Below are 25251 nucleotides of genomic sequence, written 5' to 3'. Positions count from 1 at the left end.
TGATTTTTTTAACGGGGGGGGGGGGGGGGGTGGCCAATGGTCACTGACACTACTCTGTAGAGTATATAGGGGGATGGCAGGTTAACAAGGGGGATGCATTTTGGTCATTTTGCTTACAAGGGGCACGGCATCCCTCCCCCCCTTACAAATAACCCACTGCCTTTATTCCAGTTGGCACCAGTGTCATTGAGGATTCAGGGTAAACTCTAAATGCTGCATAGAGGGGCTCAGTGAATTTGGAGTAGAACGTGTGTAACTGAGACAGTGCGTCATGGAAGACGCTGTAAAAAGTAAGAGTGCCAGCAGCCCAGTCTAGATAAACTCCTACTCTGGTGGAAGGATGAGGGAGTGCTATTTCAGCATTTCTCTTTCCATTGTGACAGGAGGAGTATCCAAACCTCTGAAATAGCACGCCAAAGGACTTGTCGTCCATTCCAATCAGGCCCTCATCCCTGTTCATGCTCTTGTAAGCGACTCCTATGAGGGCTCTCATCCCCTCCCGCTCCACCTCCCAATAACTACGTTCCTTCAGAGCCTCTCTGCACAGCACATGAGGAAGACCCTTAAATCGCTCAGGATGATCTGGATACGGCTGCTCCTCTTGGGACTCTGACACTTTTCTGTTGTTCTCGGAGAGAGAAAGGGATCTGTGTGCTGTGTTCTGGTCCAGTGTAAGCTGGCAGGCATCTGTAGAAGACAGGGTTGATATTAATATAAAATCGTTATCATGAATGATTAACATCAGTGAAGTAAGGGTTAATGAAAACAATGTTGGATGAAAATTATTAAACCACACACCGATACTCCGAAGTCAAGTCACACAACGACACGATCCAGCATCACAGTAGAGAGTTGTCTAATCTTTGTATTCTAGGGTTGACCTTTTTATGAACTAGAAAGCAAGCTGTATAATACGGGAGGGGCTTATTGGATTTCATGTTCCTCATACAGAAATAGGAACTTGTCTATGACACCCCATACCATTTTAGCTGGCTATTTGTTAATCACAAGGCATTTTCCTGTTTTTGTCCTTATTTGACATACACCAGACCTTAGCTCAGCAATTATCTAACTGTATTCATTTAGCCTCTATTTAATAGGCACATGTAAGCATGAAATAAAGTAGTTTTCTTCAGTTTTTTTACAGAAGGAATAACACATTTTTCCAACAAAAAATAACAAATGACAAAAACTGTCCGGGCAGAAGGACATCTGTTACATGTTTGACCGCGTCCTTTTGTCTGTCTTTATGTCATGTGACTGATTCTAAATAAAGTCTTACATTTCCTTGGACCAGGTTTCAGCCTGCATTCCCCTCCATGGTCTAGTCTGTAGGGAAATAAGACAGATTGCATAAGGGTAATAAACTCTCAGCAGCACTGTAAATGGGAGAGCGTGGTTTCTTCAGACACAACTTACTCCAGTTCTTCCAACTTATAACATGGGTCATTCTGCAAAGCAGTGAGCAGCTTCACAGCAGAGTCCCCTGGGTAATTGTAGCTCAGATCTAGCTTTCTCAGATGTGAGGGGTTTGAATTCAGAGCTGAAGCCAAAGAGGTACAGCCTTCTTCTGTGATTAGACAGCCTGACAGCCTGGAGATACAGATAGAAACAGTTTTTCGGCTGGATTCTCTGGAAGAGTGATTCTCAGCAGGGGGTGGGAATATGCAGTAAGGTCCCATGGGATGCACAAGGTGAGTTGATATGCAATGTATACAGCATGTTTAAGGTAAAACATATAATCAAACAATATTATGTGCATATTTTTAAGACAGCGTGGCAGGCAATTGGTCGTCACTAATGAGTTCGCACAGCTTTAAAGGAGATACATCAGAAAAGCAACATGCGAGACAATACCAGGAAGGAGAGGAAAACAAATCTCAAAAAACATACAGAACACTGCTGGTTGTATAAATGTCTCTGAAAATATTAAATGACATTGCATACATGCATAAGAGTGTAATCATTAAAGAAACAAGACAGGATAAAGTAAGACATGAGGAAATCTTGTCTTAGATCTGTCTATTAAATAAAAGCAGTGTGTTCCAGTTTTTGTTACTCCTCATTCTCTAACTACAGGGCATCCAAAAGTGTAAATCATCACATATTATAAATTACAGTCAAAGTATTTCTTCTGCAAACTTTCACAACTAAAAATATTAATATTTCAGCATACAATTATTAAAGAAATGCACAAAAAACTGCATTTGACTAAAGCTAGCCAAGAAAAAAGAACCATCGGCATTATGTAGTCTCGACAGTCTTATGTTGAGACTACATAAAAGTAATCCCTTGAACTACTATGTAGTCTTAATAGGAATATACGAGCACCAGGTGAAAGAGGGATAATGGGGGTAGGCTAAATTTAATTTTGAAGAAGACACAAAGGGGTTCACAAGTTAAAACGGTTTTGTTGAAAGGGTGCAGTTGCAGAACCAGTTTAAGTCTCTCGATAAATCAGAGAAAGGATAATGAAGGTAAGTTTGAAGAGCTATGAAGGTGTAAAGGTTTGACTGATAGTTTACAATCCGACCCACAAAAGAACCAGAAATCCTTGTCCCCAATTTGTTGTTGAAATAAATGTATAAAAGTTCATCCTTTTGTGTATACCCAAGGCTTTGTAGTTTACAGTGTGGATCCTTCAGTCCAGCAGAGAGTAGCTTCGCTCCTGAGTCCTGTAGGTCATTGTCTTTAAGCTCCAGCTCTCGCAGGTTGGAGTGAGGGGATCGCAAAACTGAGGACAGGTTTATGCAGCAGCTATCTGTAAGATTACATGCGCCAAGCCTGTGGACGACAGTCCAAATGCATACATGCGTATTTAGCCTGGATTTTTGTTAATCACTGATTTGATTTATCATTGCAGCTTCATTTTTCAGTGTTTCTTAAAACAGCACTACGTAACTGACTATTACATTTCTCTATCTAACAATGTGTTTTTATGTCTTTTTTTTGTTTTTAATTATTTGAGTGTTAAGAAACATTAGCAGGCTTACCCTAATGCAGATAGTTTACAGTATGGATTCTCTAGCCTAACAAAGAGCTGTTTTATTCCTGAATCCCGTAGGTCATTGCCTCTCAGCTCCAGCTGTCGTAGTTTAGAATGAGAAGACTGTAGGACTGAGGCCAGCACAGCACAGCAACCTTCTGTGAGTTTACACACACTCAACCTATGAAGAAAAACAGACAAGTTATCACACACACACACACACACATACTCACAACAAAACAAAAGTTTACTTGATGCTTACTCAAGTTTCTCCAGTTTACAATGCTGACTCAGCAGTCCATTAGACAGATACTTCACCCCTGAATCTTGGATGTCATTGTTTCTTAGTTCCAGTTCTCTCAAGTTAGAGTGAGGAGATTGCAGGACTGAGCCCAGATTTACACAGCAGCCATCTGTGACACTACACTCGTTCAGCCTGTGGAATGAAGAAAATTAGATATCATACACATGCCCATATTTACATGCACATCCACATCTATAGATAACCCAAAAAACCACACACACGCATATAGACAAACCAACCTCAATATCTTTATTTTGCAGTTTGGACTCATAAGTCCATCACAGACAGTCTTCACACCTGAATCTCTCAAGTTATTGAAGCTGAGATCAAGCTCTATCAGGGGTGAGTTCACTGTCTTCAGAGCTGATGCCACAGTTAAGCAGGACTCAGATGAGAGGATGCAGCCAGTGAATCTGTGATAATAAGTCAAATTGTTTGTCACCATAATACAATTCCTTTCTTACTACAGTTTACCAGTCATTGGTTTGTTTCAGTGTTCAACAGTTTTGTCAAGTGCTGAAGCAGTAAGGCACACCGAAATGCAGGGTTTTTTAAATCTCATATTTTTATCTGGACACAGCAGAGAAACCAATAGTGAAAACTTCTACTGTAAATCTGATTGCATGATTTCTCATGTTTACATTTTTCACTCTTACTCAATCAATTCATAACCAAACTACTACAACCAAAAAAAAAAGACATGCTAGTCATGTCAAGGTAATGAGGACAAATCTGGGTAGACAATGTAGTAGCATTTCAAATCGGTTTCAAATGATTTCACAGTAAGCACAATCACACCACACTTGTTTCATGATTTCTTTGGATCAAATTCGTATGGTTCACATGGTTGCTTTCATTATCTGATTTCATCTTTTTGTCCCCCCCCCCCCCCCCCCCAACACACACAATTTCTTTTACCCCGAAGAAAGCCAATATCTATATATTTTTATCTCAACATTCATGAATGTACAAAATTGTAAAAAAATAAATAAATAAAGCTTAAAAATATCAGGGTAACATCAAAAGGTCATGTCACAATTTCTAATTTGGAAAGAGGAATTTGATAAGTATTTGACAGATATTAATCATGACTTACCTGGCCTTCTTGCATGTCCTCAGTACTGGGAGCAGCCTCTGTTGACCTACTGCTGATGTTTTGAACATATTCAAATCAAACTCCTCCAGAACTTTCTCTGACATCAGTAATACATAGGCCAGAGCTGAGCACTGGTCTGGTCTCAGCTCTCTATCCGACAGAGATCCTGATCTGAGGGCAGTCTGGATTTCCTCCTCCAAAGAGTTGTCATTCAGTTCATTCAAACAGTGGAATATATTCAGGATCCTCTCTGGTGATGATTCTTTCTTTATTCGCTCCTTAAGATACAAAATGGTGTTCACTGGATTTATTTTTTCTATGCCGCTTCTATTCATCAGATCTTGAAGGAGAATCTGATTGGGCTCCAGACAGAGACCGAGAAGGAAGCGAAGGAAAAGGTCCAGTTGTCCATTTTTAGTGCGGAGGGCTTTGTCCACCGCACTCCGGTGCAGGTCAAAAAGGGATGATCTTTCTTCTTCATTTGTGAATTTGGGTTTGCTGAAAACACTTGTTTTCTCATTTACACAAATAACGTGAGCGTACACTGCAGCGAGATGCTCCTGAATGCTCAGGTGAACAAAGCAGAAGACTTTCTCCCTGTAGGATCCCAGTTCTTCTCGAAAGATCTCTGTGCACAATGAAGAATACTCAGAAGCCTTGTTCATATCAATTCCACACTTTCTCAGATCCTCTTCATAGAATATCAGATTGCCATTGTCCAGCTGCTGGAAAGCTAGCTCTCCTAGTTTCAGAATCATCTCTTTGTCAGATTGAGATAACTTTTGCATGTCTGTTGTCTGTCCGTGGTACTTCTCATTTTTCAAACTGATCTGAATGAGTAAGAAATGCGTGTACATCTCAGTCAGAGTTTTGGGTATTTCACGCTTCTCTCCATCACTCATCATTTTCTCAAGCACAGTGGCTGAAAGATAACAGATGACTGGTATGTGGCACATGATGTAGAGACTCCTGGATGATTTGATGTGAGTGATAATTCTGTTGGCCAGGATCTGATCGCTGATTTTCTTCTTGAAGTACTCTTCCTTCCTACAGTCATTGAACCCACGGATCTCTGTGACTCTCTGGACACACTTTGGAGGGATCTGATTGGCTGCAGCTGGTCGGGAGGTGATCCAGAGGAGAGCAGAGGGAAGCAAATTTGTCTTGATGAGGTTTGTCAGCAATACATTGACTGAGGCTGGCTTTCTCACGTCGGAATGTTTTTCATCTCTTTGGAAATCCAGAGGAAAACGGCACTCATCCAGACCATCAAAAATGAAGAGCAATTTGACTCTCTCATCTTCTATATCCTTTATGTCCTTCAGTTCTGGAGCATAGTGATGGAGAAGTTCAATAAAACTATACTCATCCTTTCTTAGATTAAGATCACGGAAAGGCAGAGAAACTATCGCTGTGATATGTTGATTTGCTTTTCCTTCAGCCCAGTCAAGAATGAACTTTTGAACAGAGACGGTTTTTCCAATTCCAGCTACACCCTTTGTCAGAACCACTTGGATTTGTTCCTTTTGGTCAGAAGATGTCTTGAATATGTCATTGCATTCAATTTTAATGTCTGACATTGTTTGCATTTTGGAGGTCATCTCAATCTGTCTGACCTCGTGTTCATTATTGACCTGTCCACTTCCACCCTCTGTGATATACAGCTCTGTGTAGATCTCATTCAAAAGGGGAAGTTTTCCCGTTGATAATGTTCTGCCTGACATGTGTTGGTGTGTTTCCCAAAGTCTCACTTTGATGTTTTTTTGGACTTTTTTCAAAGCATCTGCAGTGAATAAAGACATAAGCAAACACATACCACATACCATGCATGTTAATTGCTAGCTAGCATAGTTTGTAAAATTCTGAATGTTTCACATTTCATTGTGGTGCTACATAGTTCAGCAAATATCTAATAACTGTATGAATGTGTCAAGAAACTCTGGAAAGCCTAAAATATCAAATCCAAATCCTATGCAACCAATGGTTTTCCATCCTTTTTGTGTATTGAGTGAAGTTGATCCTGAAATGTCTGGTAATGACAGACCACAGGGTACTTAACCTTACAACATGTGGAAAAAGCCAGGTGTAAATGTTTTACATTAATCATCAATCTGATCTTTTGATTAAGTTTTCAGTTTGATTTACCTGGTCATGGTATTAACTTTATCATGAGTTACCAAACAGGATAGACGCGACCTATGCCCTTTTTTCTCTGAGGCCACATCATTAAAGAATAAGTATACCATTGTATTCTCATTATTACTGTAATCTATATGTGAACATGAGCTCAATATTTTGTGTAAATATAACTCTGTTCAAGTGATACAATTCACTTCTAGCTTGTCAAAGGATCCACACCATCATAAGACCGAGACCATAGAGGGGATAGAGTATTCATCTGCCAAAATGCTCCAGTGAACACAAACATGATACTTTTCAGACAGAGGGGCCGGTTTGACAGTATTTTGGGCTTTTCAAGGTCAAATGGTCTTATTTCAAGAGATATCGACAAAAGCAACGCCAGTGGTAAATGTCAGTCGGTTGTCCTTCTGCAAAACACTTTTTGGACGTTGTGAAAGTAGGATAGGGGGTTACCATGGCAATCTGTCAAGTGACAACGTGGATTTCAATAACTTTGAAAGGATGTTGATTGTTGGTACACATGTGGTAAGAGCTTCAGTTACAATGACTGCTCATCATGCTTATGCTCTCCAGAAATACCCTCCACCTCATTTCCATTTTACAGCACTTATTGCCCTCTCTCTCTCTCTCTCTCTCTCTCTCTCTCTCTCTCCCATATATCTGAGTTGTTTTGATTTTTGCCTGCTAGATTTTTTAACAGAACCAGTGTCAAAAACATATTAGACTTAAAACCAAGCTGTTTGCACTGTGCTGAATCCCAACGCATTGTATCATATTGCACCAATTTGTTTCGCATCGTAACAAGGCCAAATCATTTTAAATATTTAATTGTTGGCCGCTTGAAATGTATCTTTCACGAATATGATATTGATCATGTATCAAGATATGTATCGTATCAGCCTCATAAGGTGAGACACATACCCTTAATATGAATGACATCAGACATGTATATTAAAGACATTGGTCTTACCAATGTGCAGGAAATTTTGTGTGATCACGAGAGACTTCTGTTCTCCAAAGAGTTCTAGCAGCTTCTCAACCACACCACAAACACTGAGATCCTCAAATGGAGTTGCAAAGTAGCTGGGGTACTCTTCAGCTAGTTCCCTTTTAAAAGTTGTGAAGTCTTCCCTTGTCATTTTCTCAATTATGGCACTGAGAGGACACGGAGCGCCTGGTACACCAGAAACCTGTAAGAGACATAGAGAGATACTACAGAATAGTTCTCGTGTAAGAGAATAATGAATACGTATCATTAATACTCACCTCTCTGTGAATTTTGCTGAGGCTCTTGTGGTCCTCTGCACTGCATACATGCTTGTCTGTCTGTTCCGTCTCAGGGAACGCTTCTTGAGCGTGGTAGCGCTGCCCTGGGTCTTCAGTCCCGTCCACCAGCCTGGGTCTCTTAAGTGCTGGTATTGTATTGTGATGCTCACATGTTGCCCACATTTTTTCGACTAGTTTAGACAAGTCAAACCTACACTGGCTGCAGTATCTGTGTCCACAGTGAATAGGGATGACATCCATCAGCTGCTTCTCACAAATGTCACACTGGGAGCCATCACCTGTTGTCCCACTGGCGGTTAACTCACTACAGGAGGAAACACATCAATTCTTGGCGTATCTGCTGATATGCAAAGAGTATCTAATCCTGCACAGAAATCACACATCACTTTCAGATCTTCTTTTCAAGACAAACATCCAGCAAACTCAGTGTTTATTATTATTATTAGTAGTAGTAGTAGTAGTAGTAGTAGCAGTAGTAGTAGCAGTAGAAACAGTGCCTTTCATAAGGAAAGTCATAGGAAACATCAACCCAGAACTTACTGACAACTTCAAAAATTTCAGCAATTTAGGAAAATATTCTCTAAGTGTTGGTGAACATATGTCAAAGATATATGAAATGATAATATGGCATTTGGTAGGAATATATTCTTGGCACAGTAATGTTTTCCTTACATGCTCCCTCTACGTAAAATCGTTTTTAAAAACTGTGTCAGATTTTACAACAATTCAAATGGCACATACTCCTATTGCCCTAATTTACTTATGTTCAGTTAGTACTGTTAAATGGATGACCAATAGCTTTCCTGAATTGAACAAGGGCAGAAGAAATCCTTTTGATTAGACCAAGATAAAATACTTAGTAATGTTGGACTGGATATATCCACTTTATTATTACTTGTATTGTGCTTTTATTAATGAGACATTTTCTGACCTTTCAGTGGAAATATCCTCAGCGTCAGTCATTTTGGGGCAAGCGTCTGTTTCATCACAGACCTCAGAGAGATTCACCTCAGAGGCAGCCCTTTCTGTAGTGCAATGGCACACTGGAATTCTCGTTTCAGAGAAACGTCTTGAAAGGAAGAGGAGTCATTCATTATGGCCACACACACGCACAAACATGTACACAATCATTCTATCACATTTCCCTCCGCGACCAAGCTTTGGCCTCCCACAAGACTCATTCAAAACATCTCTTCACTTCCTCATTTTTGCCACTTCAGCATCTGTTGAATATTCTAAAGTTACTGATGATTTAAATTTCTTTTGTGATAATCTGATAACTTCAGAAAGGAAAATGAAAAGATGCGTTATTACATTAGCATAAGGTTAAGTAAAAGTCTTTACATACAGTGTTGTAATTTGTGCTTCGTTCTGACGAATGGTGACGTACTTTCATTCTGCTTTCAGTTGTGCACCACTGCAGTCAGGTGGTGAGTGGGAGGACCCTTATCATATTACACCAGACAAAAACCGTGTTAATGAGAGACACTCTGACTGAACAGACAGCAAAACAATAGGAGGATATATGATTAGTGTGCTTGACTTCCTCAAAATACCTTTCTGCTACATGACTTGTGTTTTTGAGCCTAATGTTTAGACAAATCTAAACTTGAACATACATTCTCAAAGATCAGTTCTCAGTTTTCCTGCTATTCTGATGAAATTAGGGGATTAGTTTAATTTCCTCTCTTATTCAGTAGATAAGAGAATCCGTGATGTCTTTAGTCGAGTGGAGGAGAGTTGATACTGATAGTAGCATGTAAAAAAAAAGATTTTCTAGGCTTTTAAGTATCAACAGCCCCCCTAGTGGATGATACACTGTGGTCTTAACTTTCAGACACGTCTAAACATGAACAAAAATTCAATCTGTTCACTTTTTTTTCAAACTCTGCACTTCCCTGAATAAGGATGGGCAGTATTTGTTTTATTAATGCAAGGTGTAACACACTACACTGACATTATTGCGTATGAGTGTGCCACTATACACACATCGCTACTAATAATTACCACTTTTTATAATTTTTAAACATCTCCTGTTATTTAGTCAGAAAAAACGTGTGATAAAAAACTGTTTTCTGTTTGCTGTAGTGCTGTTGAACCTTTATTTTTTGTCTGAAGGCATAGCTGTGCAGTTTTTTTTTTTTTTTTTTAGTCTTTACTTTAAAAAACGCACTTATCTAACTGACAGATCACTTGGACATGTTACAGTCATGATACAGAGATAAAACAACACACACACTCACACACACACACACACACACACACACACACAAATCCCAGGGATGTCCCTAATATTCTTTATTTATTATTGTTTATGTAAATATTTATGAATGAAATTTATCACTACTCTGAGTACAGAAAATACCTTGGAAATTTTACTCAAAATGTACGGTATTTAAAAAGAAATTTTAAAAAAAAATCCTTTAGAGAATGATCTTAAGCGAGCTATCTCGCTGTTGCTTCTAGCAACATGTTCTTACTATTGTCCTGATTAAATTTTACTTATTATATACAACAAAGAAATAACACCATAAAGGAAATACAATGTTTCTTTAACCCTCATTATCAAATTCATTGGTAATTAATATTAAAAGCCAACTGAGAATGACAGCATCTACCTTTTTTTTCTTTTTTTTTTTTGAAAAAAGGAGTTTCAGTCAAACATTACTGTTGTCTTTATTTTATGACAGCAACATAATTATAAATATACTGTTTGTACAGCTAGAGACAGGCTTTCATCACATCAATCCATTTGTTAATTTGACTCAAATTTCCTCAGAGATCCACAGACCAAAAACCAAACACCTTATCAAAATGAATCGATAACATGTAGTGATCCTAAAAATATATGTATAACGCCCTTGTGCTAAACTCAAAAGCTACTCCAGCTTTGAGGATGAAGCTTAAAGTGCAAAGTCCACAATTAATTGGACCAATGCTTATACATCATGTTCAGTGCATGTAGAGGTGTACAGCTACACTGATATACACACATAGATACTGGGGACATGAACAGACTCCGATTCCAATGCTGACGATGACGACTAGTTAAGACTCTAGTTAGACATGAACAAAGTGGAGTTAAGACTGTAAGTAACAGAAAAGTACAGAGAGCATGGTCCTCAAAGGCAAATAAGGAGGACTGCTTTAATCTATTTTGTAAACTGGGCTTTCGTGTATCAATTTCTGAACATAAAAAAAAAAAAAGAATAAAGTATGGGTGTTAAAAATACACATAGAGAAACTACTGACAGCATTTTTACAAACCTCACAAAACAATGCCAAAAAAAAAGACAAAAAAAAACCAAAAACCTCAATCAGTAGAATTATTGCCATAATACATTAATATGGAGTGCTTGCTCTCTCTCTCTGTAAGTATTCCCTCTAGAGGTCAATGCTGGTAAGACAGGAGGATAGCCACCCAACCAGGGGCCAATGTAAGGCAGCTGGGCTCCTGCTGTCATTCGTTAAGGATGTGAAGTAGGGCCTCTGAGGTCTGATTGGCACTTTCTGGAAACTAGACCTCTAGTCTACCATAGTGAAATTACAATGGGGGGTTGTGTCTTGTGTAACAATGCTACCATCACTGTAGGATCACAAACACTTTCTCACAGTCAAAAACATTTCAGTTATATACATTTCAATTTGTGACTGTCCCAAAGGTCTGCACTTAACTGGCTACGCATTATGTTTCTGGCTGGTTAATCTAAGAAAAAAAAAAGAAAAAAAAAAAGCTTATTTGGATACGGATATGCTGGTTAGTTATCCATAAATACACAGGATTTAGTCTCATCTACATACGCTATTATCAACAGAATCTCTGAATCTACGGCTAAGTCCGTGCAGTCTAAAATCAGATCTTTTTCTCCGTACACCAAAAACCTACTGATTTACATAGATTTGATGATATGTCTCAAAGAGAGTGATGCTGTGTACAGTAAATAAAACCAGTACAGTGTTGCTTGTTACTATGCAGCACATGCTAAAAGAAACAACAGAAAAGTGTCAAGTATAGGTCTGAAGCACTTAAGAAGGAAATGTAGATTGATCTGAAGGCTGTAGGAATGAACATGACTGGACCAGGCCCTGGAGGAAATATGCTTTTGCTGTTCAAATGACTCACCCCATCTCTGACCGAAAGGGGTGGAATTGGCACGAGTAACTGGAGGACACTTTTGGACAAAGGGTTTTTGTTTTTTTTTTCGTTTTTGGTTCCTAAAAAGCACCCCATATATGTTACCAGGGCTAAAAAAAAAAATCAGTACACGTAAGACCACTCTGCATTGACCTAAATCAGCTAGTGTGAGTTTAAAAAAATGCATTTTTTTTTTTTAAAAAAAAAGGATGATGTCACATTAAAAGCAACAAAATAAAAGTAGCACCAATGCAATCAGAGTTATAAAAACAGTGGATACTGGAACACTACATTTTAACCAAACAAACTGACCTCATTTTAATTTGTTCCACAAAGGAGAGAAAAAAAAACACATTTTCTTAATGAATGTCTGGTTTTCATCGGCACACGCAGCTACAGCTGAGACTTGGTGATGACGTCTGCTTCCAAATTGAAGAGACAGGGCCAATACTTTCTGAGCATGGACATAATATCTGTGGTAGGATTTCTGCTTCGTATTCCTCTCAGCGAATGTCCTCTTCCTCGTGCGCCCGGTTACAGATGCGTACCACGTCGCCCGTGATGAAATTTCTGGCGTTTCGTTTCAGCGTGAATTTATACAAAAGATGAAACGGAGGAAGTTCATCCTGACCTTTTGTTTAAAGGTTTGTTTTTTTTTCTTCCACATGTTCAGTAGTTACAGTGCAGATTGAGAGACAGTCCAGTCAGTGTTGCTTCGAGAGAGAGAGAGAGAGAGAGAGTGTCTGTGTGTGTGTGTGTATGTGTGTGTGTGTGTGTTCATGTGTGAGTGTGTTTCTGATTCCTGAGTCAATTAGTGCTAATACACACACAGATCTGGGAATTTCATCTCGTAGACAGGGACAGATCGGCTTTGGGTCTGACCATAACCCGCAGTGATGGTCCCAGAGGGACTTGGAGGAGGCCTGGAGGGCAGAAAGAAAGATGGAGAAAAGGATGAAACTTTTTTTGCAGAAGCAGTAAAGTAAGCAAAATATCTCATCACGATGAATGCTAATGTGCCACTTACCTGATGGTGATTTCAAAGATCTGATTGAGTTTGCTTTGCAGCATTGTGGCCTATGAGAAGAAAGAAGATAAGTTAGACTAAATAAGACTGATTTGTTTCCAGTTCATTGTCCCTTATATATTGCATCTTGCATAGTCGTTGGCTGAGCTGTGTGACTCAAACAATTAAGGCTCTGGAAAAACTCACTCTGGCACCACAGTGGGCAGCTATTTCTTCAAACGGAGCCTTCTGGAACTTCTCCACGACTTGTCGCCTTCGCTCCCTCTCCTGCTCCTCCATTCCCACGCTGTCTACTGCAGAACACATTGGTACACACACACACACACACACACACAGGATAACAATAAATACATCCATACATATAGGCAGAATGGCTGTGATGGAAAGGCCTAAGAATAAAGTTGCCTGATGTAATCTAACATTTTTTTTTGCTAGTTTGTGTTTGCCAATAAAAGTCACAAGCAGACAACACAGTGGGGGGAAAAAAACCACAACTGACCACCAGTAATTTCCATACGGCTGAAGAAGGACAAGTACTGCATCTCTGTCAACACTACCCATGAGCCCACAAACAACACGTGCATAGCACGCACAGAGGGCCAGACTTACCAATGGTATTCTTTAGTGTCTCAAATGTGATCTGTTCAGCTGGGGTTCTCTGAGGGGAGGGAGAAGAGAAGGGAAAAAGAGAGAAAGTATTGTATCGGCATTAGAGAAGGATATGAATCTACAGAAGAACATACTATTTATACGATAATCAAAACAGCCCTTCACATTAAGGTCCCCTGGATCCGTCCTGAGGCCTTGGGCATCTACATCGAGTGTAGTGGTGAGTCTATGTGTGTATCTATACTATACAGTTATCATTCAGAAGTCATCTAAGATTGGGAGTGCATGTGTGTGTGTTTGTGTGTTTATGTCTCACCTCCTCTTTCTCTGGGCTGTTTCTGGAATCAACCTCAACCTGGAGAGAGATTGTTTCTCCGACGCTCTTCCGCTTCGACAGACGATCTTCGTCTGAATACAGAGAGAAGCCGCTTTATCAACACAGGGACCCTTTTTGTACTCAAAACAGTCTAATCTAGGTATTAAGTCTACCAGTTCAATCCTTCCCAGCCAACACAGCCAAAACCAGTAGAACAAGTTCTCTGTGCTAGTCAAAACAAAGCAGCAAAAAGATCTTTCGGCAGATGTCCTGAAAAACCCATAGTCAACAAAAACAACAAATCAACCTCCCCTGCTCCAAAAAAAACCCAAAAAAAAAAACACATTGTCTTCACACACTGTTGCTTTCTTGCTATTAAAAGAAAAACAAATTGTGTCTGACAAACGCAAGTTTCAAAATCAGACCACAGACTTAGGTTCAATAGACACTACAAATCGGATACAAACAAACTCTCCGGGCAGGTTGACCAGAACTGTAAAGAGTTCAGCGCTCTTTGCTGAGTTGTGCCGGTTTTTCTTCTGACAAATGTGCAGGTGACTCTTGGCTCAGCTCCTGGATTGGCCGGTGTTCTGCTCTTGTTTTTTTTACAGCCAGCCCCCCTGTGACCTTAGACAATCCGCCCACACGGACTCAGCGAAAGAGCCCAGTCCTGCTGAGAAACATGCTGTCTGATCCTTCGCCGGAGGTAGGGGGTTCAGACTTGGGGTTTGTTTTTTTTTTTGAGCCAGACATTCTGGGAACTGTCTCGGTTAGATCTAGCCATCTGGACTCCCGCTTTTGTGCAGAGAAGTAATATCGTTTTCGCTCTACGCTGCCTGCCTAACGTGCCGTGGCATTTAGGACTGACAAAGAGGATGGAGTATGCTGTTACAATGTGGGTGATTCTTCTGCTTGTGGGAAGCGCCGTACCTGTGAACTGTGGGATGTAAGGTGTGGCGAGCCTCTCTGTATTGTAGCCACTGCCTCCGAGAACCTCCGTGATCTTTGTCTGCAGGAACCAAACCGCCTCTTCAGACTTCTCCAGAGTCTGAGGGATCCTGGCAGAGGGAGCGAACGAGAGAGATACAGAAGGAGAGAGAGAGGGAATGTGAGAGTCATGAGAGTTCTGCATTGACAGGCAGAGACAGAAGTTGGGACACTGAAGAAAAAGGTAATAATCCCGTCCCTGGGCCACAGCTAAAGACTGCCCCCAGGCCTGTCAGCCTTATGGTAACACAGTCAGGAATGGGTCAGTTTTTTATTCAGGCCACCAGGGAGCTATGACTGACGATAGCGCGGCTCAGTAAACAGGTTATGGATGGGCTTACTTTGGACTTTCGACGAAGACGTCTTCGGGTAGGAGGTAAGGTGCTTCTTTCTGTCTCATCTCAATCACCTACGAAAAATCATAGGGTGAAAATGATCGGAAAAAAGCCGTACCGCAGTGTCCATGCCTGCTGTAATTTCTTAATAACAAAACAACAAACCCTAAACATGCACAAAGCAATTACACCTTCATTATCACACTTGCACTGACTCTCCTCTTCTGTCTTTCTTTCATTTTTGGAAAGAAACGTACAGCTGCTTGCAAAGGACCAGTGGGGCCACACACACAAACACACCAAACAGAAACGAATGGGTGAACACACACATGAACAGACAGACAGGAACAGACAGACAGGAACAGACCTCGTGGACGTGTTGGCAGAAGGCAGGAACGGTGGTGAGCTGGCTGATGAGATTGAGATAGGCGGCAGAGAGGGCATGAACTGCACAGCGGTTAAACACAGGCAAGTTCTCCTCACTGGACAATGCCAAGTCCTACAGGAAGAATGAGCGAGGGAGAGAGAGAGAGACAGAGAGAGAGAGAGAAACGTATGTGTTTGCTTAAAAAAAACAGATCTGTAGAGAATAATTAACTAATCAATAATAAACAGAAAACAGATAATACACAGTTCAGTGCCAGGTGGAGGCGCGTGGAATACCTGAAGGGCCAGTGCCAGGCGGATGAGGTCCACCACCACCTCCTCGTTAGCAAGCTCCATGCTGATGAGAGCCAGGAACACAAAGAGCATCTCAAAGTGAGGCTGCGTACTGTCCTGCTCTTTACACGACAGGAAAATGTGTCTGTACAGCTGCTGAGCGTGCTGTGAAGTAAAACACACACACACACACACACAAACAAACACACATACACACACGCAAAAAGGCTATGATTACACAATCCGTTCAGACTAGACACACACTAAAAGTAGACTGATCCTGGATCAGTTATTGAAGGTATCAAAGAGCACAGGTCCAGCAAAGGGATCCGTTTACTTGACCGCACAGTTGTCTCTAACATTGCATTGACAGCCATATAAAACTGGAAATATATACATAAAAACCTGTGAAGAGTCACAGAGAGTGAGAGACTCTCTGTGAAAGTGAATGAAAGCAAAAAAAAAAAAAAAGTGAAGACAAGGTAAGAGAAATGAATATTACCTTTTTCATGAAGAGGTTGTCCTGACGGGAACACTTGTCCACTTTGAGTTTCAGGACAGAGATGTCAGAGATAATGCTGCAGGAAAGACAGAGAAAGACAAGTTCACTCTCTCCATACGCACTGTGTTTGTGTGTGTGGATGTGTGAGTGACATCACTGTGTATATAGTACTATGTGTCGCCATACATTAGAGTTTGTATGTGTGTCTTGTAGCGTGACAGGGATCAGTTTGGGGAAAAATAGTAATTCGAGAAGATGAAGAAGATGAAGAATGTTCAAGTTTCCTTATGGTCACTATCGAACATGTTCCAAAAGAAACGTCTCTTAAAACACAACTGTTTCTGTACAGAAGATCATGACACGAAAAGGCATTTCCTGCAGCTACATACTCACATTAAGTACAATTTTAAATTTAGTGTTAAACGCAACGTCTAGTTAGAGATCTTTGTCCTTTTGCTTTTTTTTTTTTAACCATTGCCAATTTTTACATTAAAAAAAAAAAACAGCATTGTAGATTTCTGAACATCCATCTGTGTCATCTCACGCTGCAAATTTAGCTATCGCACTTTTTTTCTTTTTTTTTTTTTATTGTTCACTTCAAGGGACCGAGACTCGACACGTTTTGCCTAATCATCAGCAGATGTTCGTTTCTCTGCAGTTTACTCCAGATTCAGTTTTAACAGCTTCACAGTTTTAACAACTCCCCAGAAGCAAGTTAACACTTTCACACCAACACCGTGTTACTACATCCCTGTCTCAGGCATTTCACGGTGAGAGGGAATCCTTTGCCACATTACAGAGGACTCATTCAAACTGTACATGTTACCGCATGTAGGAAAAACACCCACTCTGGATGAAAATGACTTCTTTTTTTTTTTCACGTTTGTTTTAATCCAGTAACAGGTAAACCGTAATCCCTGTATTCTGTAGGCCTCCTTTACGGATAAGGTCTTTAAAATCTTTGTTTCTAGGTTGAATGGGATAAAACAACACTCCCTGTTAAACCTTCACTTTTGACACACGCAGGCGCACACCTGATGGTGGGGAACTTGGGCCGGTTGTCGTGGCGATCGATAAGGCTGACGAGGATCTCAAGGACGAGCAGCCGGATCTCAGGGTCCTCCAGGAGAGAGAAGGAGAGCAGGGGGTCCAGGAAAGAGTTGGGCAGGGCCGTCAACATGTTGGTCGTCTGGAACCCACACGTCACCTACGGCCAAAAAGAAGACAGACGATAACGATTTGATAATAATGATAACAACAATAAGTTAATCTACATTCTTTCATAATCCGATATTAAAGGACGTGTTTCATCTGTTTTGGTCTTTCATCTGTTCTCTGTGAAAGCAAACGCATCCAGTCGTGTCTCTGAATGACATGTGTTAAATAAATAAATAATCTCGCATCTATCTGTCAGCTTTGGAAAAGATGTGAATATTCTCCATCTGATTTGTGAATCACTGAAAGGTAATTACCTGTCTCAGAGACTTCAGCAGCATGACCTGAATCATCCTGTTCCCCTCAGGCCTGGAGATAAAACAATTCACATAATGACACTCCTCTGTATCATTCAAACCTATTTCATTTAGAAGTTAAACTGGCCTGGAGGTAAAACAGTTCACATAATGACACTCCTCGGTATCATTCTAACCTATTTCAATTAAGATTTAAACTGCCAATATTGGGGGGGGGCTTGAATTCCTACAGTGCTAAAATGCAGGCTATTAATATGAGGTTAGGAGAGGTCATTTAAAATGACAGCCGTGTTGGCAGTACAGACCCTGATCCCGTGGTGACAGCTGAGAGCAGACCTGGAATAGGGACCTTCCCCATGATAAATAACATGACCTCTGACCGCTGGTACGTCGGCAAAGTGTTGGCAAAAGAACCTGGAGGCGCAAAACAGTCGGGCAGGCGCAGGAACAGACAGAGAGAGAACAGACAAGAGAATTAGTTTAATGAATGTGTTTAAAGTTTAATGATCTGTAGACAGAAGATTCTAAATGTGCTACTGTGGAGACTCAAAAAAAAAAAACCAGCAGGGATTTCTGACTTACGATCAAGCACTGACAATCTAATGCACCCAGACAACGCTTCTCTAACACACACACACACACACACACACACACACACACACACACCGATAGTCCTGATGACGGCCTCCTGCAGCTGTCTCTCTTCATGTTCTTTGATGATCTTGGTGCCGATGTTGGTGGGGTCATAGGTGCCTGTCAGCTCATAGTCCACACTGAGTCTCAAATGCCTCAGCAGTGTGTTAAACACCTCCAGCACAGTGGGGCCTGTCAAACAACATCCACACATCAATTTCCACATATGCCTCCATAGTATACCCTCACTATGCAAACAGCACCCCCTAGTGGTGAGATATATATACATATAAAAACAGTGCGGGAGACTGAAGATGGCGTGTGTGAGTCAGTGTGAGTGAATGTATAACTTTGCTTACTGACACAGATGCTTACTGTTATGTGACTCAGTGTCATTCAGGGTTCTTGCTCTTTCCTCATGGACGAATTCCAGACTTTTTCATTCTACTCTTTATTCAATTGTGTTGTTATGTGTAAAGGTCATGAACCATATTCAATTCAATTTCATTTCTGTAGTCCCTTTCACAAAGTAACCTAACGTCAAGAGGGAAAAACTGAAAAGTACGGATGATCGGGTCTGAGCAGTGTCATGGTGTCATGTCACTTCTTTATTCTGTGAAAGCGATAATGTTGCATTTCAGCATAATTCTGTGTAGAGTACTCCATCAACAGGAAAAATCCTTTTTTTTTTTCCAGAACACTGGAAATTTAAATCTAAATTTGCTGTACGACCCTGAAATTTAAATCTAAATTTCCGGCCTTTTCCAGGTCTGGAAAGAAGGGTTTTCAGGATCAAGGCTTTTCCACAGTGCCTTGCACAAGAACATTGTAGTTGATCTCTGCACATAACCGCATTGATTAACATTTTCACAACACTGCTCTTGTGAATGAATGTGTGTGAGTATGGAATTGTGAAAACTAAGATAATGAATGTGACCATATTATGAACTGCAATTTGTTGTAACTTTGGTGCCTGTCTGTACAGAGAATGCATTAATGTGTATGTGCACATGCATGTACTTAAGACTGTGTTATCGTGTGTTTTTTAACCTAACAGTTGCCTCCTCTCTTCAGTCTCTCTCTCTCTCTCTCCCTCTGTAATTTTTTTTTTTTTATGTTTATCTCTGATCCATCCATCCACACTCACCCACAGAGCCACTGGCTGCTATGGCTGCTGCCTCTAATAAGACCTCCACTATCCCAGCACGCACCCTGGCTGAGCTCTTGCTGTTTGCATCCAGATGACCCAGCAACTGCTGGATAACCAGGTGAGAATGCTGAGACTAAGAGAGACAGAGAGAGACAGAGAGAGAAACAAAGAGAGACTGAATCCACATCCATAGCTCAAATTACGTTTGTCTATGACAGTGAGTTATGTCTCCAGCCTTATTCCTGAGATTACAGGTTGCCATGTTAACAGAACAGACCATTTTTTTGCACCACAGTGTATGCACATTGTAGAAAAAGAGAGAGAAACAGGCATTTAAACATGGATGAGGTCGTGATCCACTGCCAGCGTAACTGAAGAAAATTCTCGGCTTACCTGAATAGAGTACATAATGATCTTAAAGCAGCGCACAGCAAAGGTCTTCCCCTCCCACAGAGAGTGGTTATCTAGGTGCCTGGGGGAGGAGAGAAAGAGAAAGAGAGTGAGAAAGAAAGGATGAGAGATTGTGTGGGGGGGCAGAGAACACACAGAACTTTTTTTTTTTTTTTTTTTTTTAAAAAGGCAAATAAACAGTCTGGCAACATTATTTTCAAACTTTAGTCTCCAAATGCTGTTAGGCACTTTCCATTATTCAATCACTGAGGGTGTGAGAATGCAACCTGACGACTGTCGGAGAGACAGTAGCTTAGAGAAATGTAGAGGTTACTCAGACTGAGGTGTTTGTGTGTGTGTGTGTGCGTGCGTGCGTGTGTGTGTGTGTGTGTGTGCGCGCGGGTGTGTGTATGTGTGTGCACGTGTGTGTGTGTGTGTGTGTGTTTACATGTGTATGCCTGTCTTACATGAGAACAGGGGTGACTGCATTCTTTATGTTGCCGTAAGCTGCACGACCCAGAAGCTCCCGGAAACAGCGTTCGGTCAGCTCTGCGGGGCTCTCTTTCTCTTTCTCGCTTGCCTGTAGCGGAGAGGGGGAACGGCTGGAGAGAGAGAAAGAGAAGAGAAAGGGGTGACGGTGGCATTCGGCTGTTATTGTTTGGACGTCCTCAGGCACTGACGCAGGAGAGAGAGCGAGGCCAAAATTACACTGAAGCTCATGTATAATTAAGGCCTTGTTTGGGCTCTGCTATGAGTTCTTCCCTGAAGCAGCCTAATTCATTATTCAAGATTTATTAAATGTGCGCTCTTTGAGCCCCACTGTGCCTGTTCCTTTCTGCCTCATTAATGATTAACAGGTTATTAATTATGCTCTACCTCTTTCCTCACACTGACTTCACACGGTTTTACTGCATTATGTGACTGAGGGCTCTGACACTCCACCTGTTCACGCGGAAGACACTGCTCAAAGAAAGAAAACCGTACCGAAAGTACTAACCACCATCTCACGCTGCATTGCTTTCCGTAAAGTGGCCAGAAATGTAATGTTCCACGACTCCAATCATTTTCAGTCATGAAAATCACTGTTTACGGAAGTCGTTAGCATCTTGAACAACAAAGAAAGTATCTTAAAGTAGATTTCATCATTTCTCCTGTCAGGTTAATGAAACCAAAGCGGGATACACCACGGGAGCCACGACAGCAGGTTTATATAACACGGTCAACTCGGCATTTTCACAGAGAGTTGCTAGGAATAAGACAAGGGCAGGTCAGGACACGTCACAAGCCTCCTGAGACCGCAGAAATACTGGAAGCTTTTGTTCTGCTAAATATAACAGGAAACACATGCTTCCTAAACTCGCCGCATAATCACTTGGCTCCACATTGCATTGTTCCAAATCAGACATCTGATGATATTTGATAGATATTTGTATGGAATTTTGATGCTCTCTTGGATGCTTCAATCTGAAGGCCCCTTTCCATTTACTGTCATTCCATAGAGACTAACGTTGCTACGAACGCTAAATCTTTAACAAAAACAAAAAGGATGCAACGACCAAAAGAAGTCTTTGGTAGACATGGGAATGAGGAAAATAACGAAGTAAGCTTCCATTTTCAGGAACCCACAGATGTAGGTTTTATATTTTATATATGGTGATCCAACACATAACTGCATCTCGGTCAGGAGCAGTGTGTAATGTGTTTCCAGCAGTGCTGTTTTAAGAGAGAGCTTCACAATATAGCTGTATAATCACTTAACACTCAGATCAAAAAGTTGACGGACCACTGATTAAGCTGCAGACGATTGTAAAAGAATCAACTTTTTAACGGAAGGTAGTATGATTAAATTCAGTAATATTCTATGGAGCAGGATGAATCCAAGGTTACCACACTTTTAATTTTTTTAGAGTATTTTTGGATGTTTAAGCGCAAGAATAAACTACCAGTTACAGTAAAGCCTTCCAAGGCTTTAAGCTGAGGGTAAATGAGTTTTGTCTGACCTTTCTGTGCCCTCTCCGGTCTGCAGGTTGAAGAGCAGTGAGGGAACAATCTTATCCATGTGCTGAGGGTCCCAGATATTTGCCTGCAATTCATCATTCACTGTCTTCCTCACCACACCCTGGAGTCCCTTTATGCCCGCCATACGAATCCTATGGCGCACACACACACACACACACACACACACACACAGATTATGAACACATACACATTCATTTTATACATCTACACAAACGGTCCTCCTCGCCACACCATGAAGGGCGTTCATACCACACACACACACACGCACACACACACGCTCATATGCCCTCACATACAAACACACACAGTATGATTCACCCAGTACCAGCATGTGTAAACACAGGGATGAGCTGAGAAGCAAATGGACTGAAACACAAGCCTCATTATGCTATCTGAATGTTACATTTTACTAATGCAAAGCATCATGAAAACTGCCTCAGTGTAAATAGTAATCTGTAGCATTGTACGGCAAGGTTCAGTACTTTGTACAGTAATGTGTAGGTTTGTATCATCATGGGTAGTAATCTTTCATAACAAAGAACCGAGTGGCTATGTGTAGTAACATATTCTACTTTCACGGGTTCAGCGAAGCAAACATGTATAGTATCAGTGTTATTCTGTTGTTTTGTAAAGTTAAGCGTAGCGATCTTTGAAAATAAAGTGCAATGTGGTCATTTGTCGTTTTGTGTAGTAAAGCGTAATAATCCTTCATAACGTTTCATAATCTTTCAGGAGTAATAATGAGTTGTAATCTTTCATAACGCAGTGTTGTGTTTTGTCTTGTTTTTTTTTGTGCAATGTCATAATTTGGTGCTGTGTGGTTATGTGTGTTCAGACGTAATGAGATGTGGCAGTGAGCTCTTACTTGGTGCGGATGTCTGGATCCTCGTAGTTAGAGTGACACATCTCACTGAAACGTGACACAAAGAAGTCGTAACTGCGATGGTATGACGGCGTATCCTCCTCAATGTTGGCAAATTTCACAAACTGGAAAGAAATGGGGATGAAGGAGGAGGAGAGAGGCAAAGGAACCCCCCCAAAAAAAAACCCCACAGAGAAAATAAGTGTGAGTGTGGGCAGAATGAAGCCCTGACAGATTTAAACAAGCTCAAACAGATTGACTTCAGAAGGTCAACTCTGTCTGACAGAGAGTCAAATGCATTAAGTCAGTTTTAATGAATTCAAGTCCAAAAAAAGCCGTGCTCTGCCGCTCAACGCTAAACAGGAAATCAGTACACAAAAAAGAGACAGCTTTTAAACTTTAATGGGCTGACATTCTACTTTACGCTACTCTGAATTAATCAGCAAACAACCGATTCCCTTGCCTACAATCGCAGCAAGGGTTTGCCTTGAAGCCAGGCATAGCATTTCTGAATATTCAATGAGATGCCTCATTAAGCTAACGCTGATTCCTAACGGGGTCTGGTACGGCGCAGTCTGAGCTGTTTTTCAGAGACACCCAGAATACTGCAAATAGTTACTTTTCAGCAAAAGTAATTAAACGACAGGTTTCACCCACTCTGGGTCTAATTCAGCCGCACTCACGCGTCTAAAAGATACTTCATTTTCTCGTAATACGATTCGCGAGGCCGTTGAAAAGCGCCGGCGATTACGAGCGAGAGCCGCGGCGATTCAACAATTGATCAAATGAATCAACCCGTGCTAATCAGCTGATTGACGACCTTATTTAAATTTGATCTTAAAAAATAAGTCCAGATTATCACAAAAATGAAGATCTGGATGACAGCTTAAAGCACGGTTGTGGATTTTACAGCAGATCTCTGAAGAGACTGTTACAGAGACAAACCCTCTGATTTCTACTTCTAAAATAAGCTCTAGTCAGACAGTGACGCACGTTTTTTTTTCAGGCTGTCTTTATGCGGAAAACAACGCTTTGATTTGAACGCTCGTCATCTGACAACTCTAAGTACTTCCCTTACATTTGTGTGCCACTTTTAAAACAACAGATAAAAACGTTTGTGAGCCGGACATTGTTTTGCAATGTCCCATCATCTAAGGAGAAAACAAAAACTGACAAATGTAAACTGACAAGCTCATTCATATTTCATTGTTTGATAAAATCCTGAAGTGTTGATATTTTTAGATTTGTGTGCAGATGTACGGAGAGAGGAGACTGAGGCAAATGTCAACCTCACTTCCTGTTCAAGAACAACAACAACAACAACAGCAAAAAAAAAAAAACAGGTATTTTTGTCCTACTCTAACAGATTCTCTGAGTCATTTTTGGTCTCTGGTCTATAATCAAAGCAAACAGATCCTCTAAGACCAGAGTCATTTATGTGAGTTAAAACTTCTTGACAGCTAGAGGAAGATTACACTGGAGAAGTGGGTTTTTCTATATATTCCATACAGATGGTCCAGATTAGAATGGAATATCCATTTGCTTCTGCTTGCATGAGTGTAAGTAAGGCTGTAGTCAAAACAATAGCGGGTGTGCGTTTTTCCGTATTCAGAAATGGTCAGCGAGAGTCTGTCTCTTGCACCTGTGTAACTGTGTGTGAAGCGAAGACTTACAGAGTTGGTTCCCAGGATTTGTAGGTTGGGTTTATCGGCCTCCAGAAGTTTCCGCACCATTTTCAGAAAACTCTCCACAAACAGGTTAATGCTCTGACAGTGACAGGCCATTAACAGCTGGTCCAAGGCCTCCATAGCAATACACACATACCTGAACACACACACACACACACACACACAGGATACAGGATTGCAATACAATTACTCCCACTGAACACCAAAAAAAAACCCACCAACACCAATAACAAAAAACAACAAAAAACATTGAAAACGTTCAATTTCGAGAACTCAGTACCCATATCTGTGTCGGGCCACATCCCGGGACAACCTCTCAGAAAGATAGGCACCAATCCGGTCCAACTTCTCTGGAGCAGACAGAGCATAAAACGTCAATTTCTCCATATTAGCCTTCACCAGCCCATCCTGCAGACAGAGTGAGAGAGAGAGAGAGAAAGAAAGAGGTCACAATCTTTAATTACCAAAAGATCTTTTCAGATCTGTGAATGAGTCACTGTCTCTTGGACATGACGAGCACAAGTAAAAAGAATGAGAGGTTCAACCCAGGGGAATCACTGCTGTCACACGGAGCAGTGAAACAGCACTCCCACTGAGACTCACATATTTATGTATAAGAAATGTATTAATGCATAATTGTATTATCTGTTT

The 25251-nt window shown here is 40.9% G+C and overlaps 2 protein-coding genes across 3 annotated transcripts; both read right to left on the bottom strand.

The window, feature by feature from the left end:
* Positions 1-142: 142 nt before the first annotated feature.
* LOC115809289 (NACHT, LRR and PYD domains-containing protein 12-like) lies at positions 143-7977 on the bottom strand. The gene is made up of 10 exons (XM_030770883.1): positions 7795-7977; positions 7499-7718; positions 4387-6169; positions 3530-3703; positions 3249-3422; positions 2994-3167; positions 2611-2784; positions 1420-1593; positions 1283-1329; positions 143-687 (listed from the first exon to the last, which is right to left on the bottom strand). The coding sequence occupies exons 1-10, from the start codon at positions 7975-7977 to the stop codon at positions 143-145; spliced, it is 3648 nt and encodes a 1215-aa protein (XP_030626743.1).
* A 4790-nt stretch (positions 7978-12767) lies between these two features.
* Positions 12768-25002, bottom strand: LOC115809831 (protein EFR3 homolog B). Of its 2 annotated transcripts, XM_030771661.1 has the most exons (22): positions 24881-25002; positions 24586-24736; positions 22916-23037; positions 22032-22181; positions 20499-20633; positions 20035-20113; positions 19639-19774; positions 18525-18683; positions 18164-18272; positions 17859-17910; positions 17436-17593; positions 17296-17310; positions 16387-16462; positions 15888-16049; positions 15592-15723; positions 15231-15298; positions 14833-14960; positions 13903-13994; positions 13587-13635; positions 13164-13267; positions 12978-13027; positions 12768-12873 (listed from the first exon to the last, which is right to left on the bottom strand). In XM_030771661.1, the coding sequence occupies exons 1-22, from the start codon at positions 24985-24987 to the stop codon at positions 12768-12770; spliced, it is 2340 nt and encodes a 779-aa protein (XP_030627521.1). In that variant the 5' UTR covers positions 24988-25002. The 2 variants fall into 2 exon arrangements, with proteins under 2 accessions (XP_030627521.1, XP_030627520.1); XM_030771660.1 differs by lacking the exon at positions 17296-17310 and having other exon boundaries at positions 13164-13270; positions 17421-17593.
* Between the last annotated feature and the right edge of the window lie 249 nt (positions 25003-25251).

The sequence above is a fragment of the Chanos chanos genome, chromosome 4, assembly GCF_902362185.1.
Source record: "Chanos chanos chromosome 4, fChaCha1.1, whole genome shotgun sequence".
Taxonomy (NCBI): domain Eukaryota; kingdom Metazoa; phylum Chordata; class Actinopteri; order Gonorynchiformes; family Chanidae; genus Chanos; species Chanos chanos.
Note: the sequence above shows the minus strand (reverse complement) of the source record. Positions and strands in the feature narration are given on the sequence as shown.

Bases quoted from the DNA above. Each gene is read 5' to 3' on its own strand.
- LOC115809289 (XM_030770883.1), bottom strand. From the start codon at position 7,977: ATGTGGGCAACATGTGAGCATCACAATACAATACCAGCACTTAAGAGA. The intron at 3,704-4,386 runs GTAAGTCATGAT...TTATTATCACAG, and splicing joins AGGACATGCAAGAAGGCCAG to ATTCACTGGCTGCATCCTCT. The intron at 1,330-1,419 runs GTAAGTTGTGTC...ATTTCCCTACAG, and splicing joins TATAAGTTGGAAGAACTGGA to ACTAGACCATGGAGGGGAAT.
- LOC115809831 (XM_030771660.1), bottom strand. From the start codon at position 24,987: ATGGAGAAATTGACGTTTTATGCTCTGTCTGCTCCAGAGAAGTTGGAC. The intron at 17,911-18,163 runs GTCTGTACTGCC...TTTTATCTCCAG, and splicing joins GCTGTCACCACGGGATCAGG to GCCTGAGGGGAACAGGATGA. The intron at 17,594-17,858 runs GTAATTACCTTT...TTTTGGCCGTAG, and splicing joins TGCTGAAGTCTCTGAGACAG to GTGACGTGTGGGTTCCAGAC.